Source organism: Aythya marila (genome assembly GCF_965140915.1).
Source record: "Aythya marila genome assembly, chromosome: W".
NCBI lineage: Eukaryota > Metazoa > Chordata > Aves > Anseriformes > Anatidae > Aythya > Aythya marila.
Window position 1 is genome coordinate 1,795,468 of NC_139081.1, and position 8,673 is coordinate 1,804,140.

General features: G+C 53.0%; 1 protein-coding gene across 1 annotated transcript in view; it reads right to left on the bottom strand.

The window, feature by feature from the left end:
* LOC309889411 (netrin receptor DCC-like) overlaps positions 1-8,389 on the bottom strand; it is a gene marked incomplete at both ends in the record, with an annotated part of 358,394 nt that extends 350,005 nt beyond the window's left edge. The window contains one exon of the mRNA XM_082782226.1: positions 8,305-8,389. Coding sequence (XP_082638352.1) covers positions 8,305-8,389 — 85 coding nt within the window. The remainder of the gene's footprint in view (positions 1-8,304) is intronic.
* Between the last annotated feature and the right edge of the window lie 284 nt (positions 8,390-8,673).

An 8,673-nucleotide genomic window follows, 5' to 3' on the forward strand; every position in this document is an offset into this window, starting at 1 on the left:
AGGCCATTGAGAGAAATGAAAACCCAACTTTTAAGGCTGCTAAGCCAAAGCAACGCCCTTATCTATCACATCACCTAGGAGCCCCGTGCAGCTAAAGCCAGGGAAATGAATAGTTAATGACCCCATAAATCTTAGGCTGCCACATAAACATAAACACATTTTTTCTTGTCATGTCCGAGGGAATAAATGTTTTATCACACCTTAACTCTGCCACATTGAATTATTCCCCCGTCCCTATTACTATTTTAAGGCAAGTACGCCGGTCCCCCGAAGAGGCTCTGAGTTACCCGGTTATTTATTTGTGAACGGATGGTTCGTCTTCGTCGAAGTGCTCCTGTGGAGACTTCGGGATGTCAAATATGAGACTAAAGAGAAATTTGTCTGACAGAAGGGACTGGAAGTTGGAACAGAGGGCGAGCGAGTCGTTTCGGGGTGAGCCAGCGGAGAAGAGCCCAGGGCCACGGACAACTTGGGTGGAAGGACCCAAGACTTGGGGCTGGGACCCCTCTGCTGTAAAACCCCATGGTCAGACCAGCAAGGAATACCTACAGATGGGTGTTACAGTGAAACAGGGAGAAAAACACACCTGTGGATTTCTTAGGATGGTTCGCGGGGTCTCCATCACTAGTTGACCATGCTCCTTTCACGGTCAACGGTTGACCATGAAGGAAGAAAGGATGAGTATGAGCTCCCAGCAGCCAGAAGTGGGCTTCAGGACCCTATTTCCCTGACGGTGGAAAAGGGAAAGGGAGAAATAACCGCTGTGAAATGTCCAGGTCTGCCTGGAAAGGGCTCGCTCCTGTATCTCCCGTATCTCGTAACTCACCTCCGCCTTCGGGGCACGTCACGTGCGGCTTCCCGAGGCTGCAGCAAGAAAATTCCCCCGGCTTTGTGCAACTCATTGAAATCTGACTGAAGACTATTATTGAAGTGCAAAATATAATTACAGTGAAGATCAGCAGGCAGAATGGTGCCGGGGAAAGGGGTGTGACATTGCTCGACAATTAGGCAGAAATGCAGGAGAAATGGATTGTAAATAAAAAAAGGGGAAAAAAAAAAGAAAGAAAAGTATAAATTCAACAAAAAAAAAAAATAAAATCGTTTTAGAGAATGCTCGGTATTGTTGTTAAACCAGCAAAGTGGAGTTGATGCTAGCCACTAATTCAGGGCAATACCTGGACCCTTTGCTCGATGTCTTTATCTGCAAAATACAGGCTAGGGTCTGTTTCTGAATTTCTGAGAGGCACAAGGTAGCAATAGGACAGCTGGGTTTGATTTACTGTCACACACCCTTTGAAAATTCCCCTAAAGTACTTTCTGTTCTTTGTGTGAAAGAGCTGCTGCCGAGACACAAAGTGTTATTATTATTATGATTATTGCTCAGAGTGTTTCAAAGCCGGTACAATAAAAGTTTGGGCTGGCAAACCACTTCCCAGCAAAGCAAGCACGAACATCAGCAGCTCACGGCTTGTCCAAGGACTCCCTGGGGTCTCGCACACCCCTTGGGATCTCCAGCTCTCCAAACTCACCCTTTTCTCCCTTTTCTGGAAGTTTTGGTGAGGTTTCCAAGGAGCGCAGGGCGCCGTGCAGGGCTCCAAGCCACTCGATGAAGTCCAACCCAGTTAGCTCCCGTGCCGCGAGGTTCCCTGACCGCGCCGCCCTATCGATCAGGCCGTCTGCAAACGCTGCCTCATTTATTTAGGGTTTGATTTGAGCAGCTGGAGCGTGCCCGAAAGGTCACTCGTTTTGCTCCGTTCCTAGCGAACAACGCCCCGCTTCCATTCCTACCAGTTCCAGATCGATGCTGCTCTCCTCACCCCTCCCGAGCCGGCTTGAATTTTCTATGAAAGAGGCTAAAACGGGGCTGACGCTCCCCACCCCTGGTTGTTTTTCTAAATTGCTTCTCCAGCAAACTGCAGAGGACTTCACCTCCTCTGGGGATGAGGAAATCCGGCCGAGGAAGCAGCACCAAATTCCAGCCGGTGCAGTCACAGCTGCAGAGGTGGGAAGCGGAGGCACTGATCCCGCAAGGTCTTTGGGATTAGGGAGGAGATTTAGGGACCTAAGCACTACAGAATCACAGAGCATCCCGAAAAAATAATAAAAAACCTCCTAAATACCTTGGCAAAGCTGGAATGCTACTTGAATCTTCCAGCAACCCCACTAATTGTGTGGCACCGGGTCCCAGCCCTTCACGCACGAGGTCCCACGACATTGCAAGGTAGGGAAACCTCACCCAGTGATCTGGGACGTTACTTCACCATTATCTGATGGCGTTTTAAATGATGGAAAAATGGCTTCAAGTCACAATCTTACTTTAGGAAACGGTTCTACATCCCGTTTATCTCATCACGTGGGTAAGCCTCAGCCTCAGCCCGAAATCACCCGCACCCGAGGTGTTTCTCGCGGCGTTCCCAGCCTTTCTTTCCTCTCCTCGTTGCTTTTTTTTCTGCACACGCCTTGCCTTCTTGACAAGCTGGGAAGCCACCCAGAGCTCCCCTGGCTTTGCAAGTTCCTAGCCACAGCCTGACGGTGCTCTCGGAGGCTGCTGGTGCCACTTTTAATCCTCTCCATCGCCCGTCCACGCAAGCAGGTGGCTTTGCAAAAGAGCTGGCTGCGTCCTGCCCTGCTCTCCGGGGAAAAACCTGGGGAGAAAAGGAGCTGGAGGATGTCAATCATGCTTCCAACATCTGTCCCCATCCCGGGTGCTCTTTATAAGCCGATCCGAAGTAATAACAGCAGAAAGCACAAGGTATGTGAGCTGATTTTGAATGCGTCTCTCTCCTTTTCTTTCCCTTGCTTAGTGTTTATCGCCTTCCAAATTCAGCCTTTAAAAAAAAAATTGCATTCATCTCACCCAGAAGAGAGAAATGTATTCTCTTCATAACACTTTGTTCTCAGCAGAAAATCAACTTTAGCTTGATTGTCAGGCAGAAATAAAGCTCGGAGACTAAGAGCCGAAAAGGAGAAGGTTTTGTGCAGCCGCAGCTGGAATTTGTTTTAAGAAAGAGAGCAATATTCGGGTTTGGCTAACAAAATCTGAGCACAAAATGACACGGCCCACGAGGAAAGGAAACCTGCCCTGCCCTGCCTGACTTCCCTCGGTTGGAAAACACCTTCCCGGCCTTCAATAATGCCCAAATTTCTGCCCAATTAAACCACGAACCCAAACACCCCGCGGCAACACACCGGCCGAGGGGAAAAAAAATCATTTTAGAGGCTCTAAAATATCCCTTTGGTGCTTACCCCGGAGGAATCGGGAAGGAGATGCTCGGCGGTTTGCAGCGATCTGTAAATATCCCGGTTTCATTTGCGTTTTTTACGGGTATGAAACTTGCAGTATTTAAATCCAAGCTGAGGAGCAGAGGGCATGAATATTGCATCGGGTACGGCCTCGGTTTAATAGGGCTTAAGGAGGGGTGAAGGTCCGAGTGAGCTCCCCGAGTGAGGCTTGGAGCAGAAATAGGAGAAGCTGAATCACGTGAGAACCTCTCACACCAAAAAAAAGGACCCTTTAGTTGTGAAATTCAAGTCCTCCATCACTTGCCTTCCTCGTTGCCACACCTTGGATGGAAAATACTTTGGGTTTAGGGAAATATTGGGAACTTTCTGCCAGCCTCTGCTTTTCCTCTGCCCCTTTTTGCTGACATTTGTGCACAAAAATCAGCCTCGGGTGCCTCCATCCCTCCGGTGGTAACCCTGAACCTGATTTTGCTCGGGACTCAACCAAAATATATGGGGAAAAACAGCCTTCCCTTCTTAAACCAGCTCCTGGAACGACCCAAAGCTACCAAACGGATCCCAAAATCCACGCGGCCAACAAGATGTTGGCGTCCCTCTAGCTCGGGCACGAGAAGCTGGGGAAAAAGCTCGTCTGCCACGTGCTCTGGGGTTGAAGATGCAGAAGAGCATCACCTTTTGGCTTTAATTCATTCATTTGTAGCTCCAAATTTCATTTGCCGTTCACCTGGGCAGAGAAAAGCCAAGCCGCTCCCCCTTTCCTTCTCCAGCCGAGTGTTTTGGGCCTTGAGGAAAATGATGGTTGCAGGCCAGAAAAAAAAAAGGTTTTACAGTAAATGCTGAACGTGTTTCATATTCACTCCTTGCTGTTATTTTTTTCCTGGAAAAAAAAATATGGTTTTTTTGGAGTTTTGCTCACAGCAGGCCAGAGCTTTCCCGTCCTTCGGCTTCTCCAGATGACAAAGTAAGAGAAGAGGAGCCCGCGGTTGCAGCAGGCGATGGCACGTACCTTTCCTCTGCTATTGATTGCTCATTTGCAGGACTTCACTTGAGAATAACGAGCGACCCAGGACTAGAAGCGTGGCCGATCCATTACGCCGTCCTCCTCATCACTCAGCGCCAAACCTGGGAGAAATGCAGCCCGCCACGCTGGCGTAAGATCCACGGGGCAACACCATGGTTTAATTCGCAGGGAATACGTTCTCCTTTCAAAGTTTTTTCTCCTCTAAAAGTCAAAGCTTGCCTCGTCCTCACTTCATCCCACGGCAATTTTCCGATCGTTCATTAAAAACGCATTAATGGCACGGAAAGCGCCTGATTTCCCTCTGCTTGGACGTGAAAATAGAAGAGGCCAGGGGGCCAAAAGTTGGCAGGAGGGCACACCGCCGATGTATCCCTTTAAAATCAGTCCCTGGGTGCTGTTAATTACAACAACTTACAGCAGAAGACATCGCGTTTTGACTTTAAAAGTTATTTTTACTGAAACCACCTCAATTTCTGATTCGCACGAGGCCAAAGAATATTATGATCACCTTACCCCTACCAATAACAAGCCAACCTTTGGTTTAGCATCTGAGAAGAGGAATCGGTATTTCGGGACACTTTTGGGGCGGGAAAGACAAGGAAAAGATAAATAATCTTACAGCAGAGCACTTCGGATTTCCATTTTTCAACAAAACTGTTCCTACAAGGGGTCCTTAGCATCAAACCTCGATGCGCAAAACCAACTCGCGACGCGGCGGCCGCGCCGAGGGATTTGGGATTTGGGATTTGGGATTTGGGCTCGGAGCCGGCGTGCCCGTTTCGGGAGGCAAGCTGAAGTTTTTGCTCCGAATTTGCTTCTTTGAAGCTCGGGAGAGTCGTGGCACTTTGGAGAGGGTTGGCTGAGCACGAAGCTCTACTCGCAACCCGGAGCGGCCGCCGTCCGTGCGGTGATCCCTCCCGTTGCCTGCAATCGAGTCCTGCTAACGATGTGATTCAATTAGGCACAAATCAAGAGCTGGCTGATACTTTTCACAACGCAACTCCGGCTCCCGACCAATTCCCTACCCAGATGGAAGAGCTTGATAGAGTTACTGGTAACAGAATATCCCCCTCTGGAGGGATGTTAACAACCCTTTTAATATCAATACACCTGCCGGAGCAAAGCTACGAGCTTGCAGGGAACTGTGCAAGCACGCGAGGAATGCAAACAATTCCCAAAAAATCAAGTTGAGGGGGATTTGGGTGATGCAAACACGTCCCCGCGGAAGCCAGCAAGGATTTACTCAAGTCAGGAATCCTTTTCTCCCTTTTTCTAACTGTTTACATCGTGAAACTTTGATGGATTGAGACAAAACGGGAGTTATTCTGCAGAAGAAATTTGATTTATTCTGGTTTAGAGGGTCGCGTGGGCAGCTGGTTACCTGTTTGCCTCCCGAATCTCTCCGCCCGATGACCTTTATTTCGGATTAATGAGACCGACGAACGAATAACGTTTGCAGGAGAGATCCCGGGGACACCGCCGTGCCCGACAGCCCCCACCCCAAGCCAATTTGGTTCTCCTAACACCCACCTGCTGTCGCAGCAGCAAGTCCAGCAGTCCTATATTATTATAAGTCCTATAAAAAAGCTCTACCAGCCCTTCAGACCCCAAAATCTGCCACCAGGACGATGCCAATGAGAACCCCAATGAGGAAGAGGGTCCCACCACGACTCGGGGTCTTCAGCACTGGGAAGGTTTTAGGGGCTTGTAAGGGCTGGGATCGAAGTTTTAGGGGCTTGTAACTCCCTTGAGGAAGGGGCAAAGTAATTCCCACAAAGACGCCCTCCCTTCAGCTCCTCTGTTTGCCAACCAACGTTTTCCTGCAACTCCAGGCCGCGATTTCAAAGAGTTTTCGACCTCTTTTGACCACCTCGGAGCATTTATAAGAAGTCAGAAGTTGCACCTCACTTGCTTTCCGGGCTTCCCTTACAGGAGAAAACCCCCAAGGAGCAGATCCCAAAAGCCCGAGGCTCCCCACCCCGATAAAACAAAGGGTTCCCGAGCATCTTGCACCTTGCAGCAGAGCCCAAACTTGCTTTCCATCCTCAGAAGTGGCAACAGAAATGGGTAATTTTAAGGGAACGGGGCCAAAAGAACCAACTTGTTGGCTCCTTTTGAGATCTGCTTGCCCCTACACCTGCCCGTGGCGCGGCAAATCCTTGCATTACGGCGAGTTTTGGTTTGCTGAGATGCTAAAACATCGAGCGAGGGCAAACTTTTTGAGGTTTACTCACATTTAGTGAAGTCCCTAGGCCCCTTCCAGCGCTGCTCTATCCCTGAGCCGGCTTCCCGCAGCAGCACGCGGGGACCCCACCGTTGCGGAGCTGCTTTAGCTCGTCAAAAAAACCCTTTTAAAAATCGGGCCAGGCCCTCTAAAGGACGCCTGGAGAAAAACCCACGTGCGGAGCAACTGAGGAAGGGCTCCGAGAGTTACTTGAGCTGCCAGCAGCCTGCTGGTGGGAAGGGGCCAGCCCAGGTGGCACGCAAGGGGATGCGAAATCCTAAAACCGAGCCCGAGGCGGGCTGGAGGATGCCCGGATTTCAGGTTGTATGGCAGGAGGCATCCCGTGGGTTTTGCTCTCCCTGTTCGAGCAGCACGGCTGCGATATTTCCCGACCTCTGCATCCTGGGTGAGGGAAATTCAGAGCCTGGGGCAGCTCCAGGATCGGGGCACGGAGCGGGAGAGGCGGTGGCCCCGTTGTGCAGCCTCCCGGGAGCCCTTTGTTAGCAGGACGGGCTCCCTGCGGGTTTGGGGCCGGCTCGGGGGCCAACTTTCCCCTTTTTGCAGCTCGCTCGGCCCCAAAAGAGGGATTTGGGGCGCAGGGCCAAGACGCCAGGCTGCAGAAGGAGCGCACCTGCGTGCCGGAGGTGGGCTGGGAGCTGCGCAACCCCTTTTCCTTCGCCACGGCCCCAAACAATGCCGGGGCACGGCGGTGGCGTTGCTCCATCCCCTATCTCCGTTGCTCCATCCCCTATCTCCGTGGCTCCATCCCCTCCTCCGGCAGCAGAGGAACCTGCAAGCCCGTGTGGGGTGGCGAGGAGGAAGAGCAGCGCCACGGTTCCCGGCTGGGAAAGCGGGCGGCACCCCGCTCCGACCCTATAAACCCGCCTCTCCCCGGCTGGGGAAGGCGCTGGGGCGCACGCACCCCAAAGAAAACCCTCCCGAAGTCCCCCAAAATCACGACAGGCAAAGGATTTATCCATCAGGGTGAGGCAGGCAGCGCCTCCGGGGGGGATCGCCGACCCCATAAGGCTGCCAACCTGCTCAGCACCCCCCCGCACCCCACAAAAACCCCGCTGGGCGCGGGGGGGAGTCGGTGCCCATTGTTCCCACTGCGGGAGCTCAAGGGGGGTTTTGTGCTCGCCACGAGCTTTTTCCCCCCTTCCTGGGTCGGATTTGGGGGAAATCGAAGCGTTTTAAGGCGCCCCCACACACACAACACCACCACCGCCACCAGCGGGCTCTCCCCCGGCCGCACTTTCTCAGTCCCGAGCGCTTTTGGGGCTCCCGGTTCCCTTCTCCTCCTTCCTCCGGGAGGGAGCCGAGCCCTTCCTGCAGCCCCTCCGCCACCTTTCCCCCTGCCCCTGCCCCAATTTGCCATTTTTCCCCCAAAAATAAAAAAAAAAAGGGAGAGGTGCAGCCCCGAAACAACCGCAGGGACCCGGAGCCGCTTTGCGCATCTCTGCGCTCGCCTCCTCGCCAACTCACCGCCGCCTTCATCATCCCCTCCTCGCTCCTTTCGCTTTTCTTTATTTTTTTATTTTTTTGGCCTCCCGGCTCTCCAAAAAAAAAAAAAAAACCCTTCCAGGATCCCCAAAAAGCCGCCGGTGGAGGGGCAGGAGAAGGCAGGCGGCACACGCGCGGCGCTGCCACCTCCTGCCACGCTTCTCCACCGCTCCCCTTCGCTCCCGGCGTTGTCCTTTTCTTCCCCGGTGCCCCGGCTCCTCTCCGGGTGGCGGCCGGGTGGGGGGGGCTCGGAGGGCTGAAACAGAAGGGAAAAATGGGGAGAAGGGGAGCCGAGGAGGAGGCTCGGACTTACCCAAAACGCCAGGATTGAGGCTCGCCAGGGCGCAGAGGAGAAAAGCCAGCGTGGGTACCCAGGCGCAGCCGAGGCTCCTCTCCATATTTCAGCAGCAGGAGCTCGGGGTCCCGAGCAAGCGAGGCGAGCTCGCCCGAGCCCCCCACCCCCCCACCCCCCCCGGCCTTTTTTTTGGGGCTCAGAGGAAGGGAAAAGGGAAAGCGAGGGGCAGGGGAAAAAGTTGCAGCCAGTCCGGGAGCCTGGCAGGGGCACTACCTCGAGGAAAAAACCTTCGCAAGGGTCCTCCCACCGCCGGCGAGCCAGAAGGAGCCGGGTCCTGCTTGGAGAGGCGGCCGGAGCGCATCGGCGGGGCGGCGGCGGCTGCTCCGT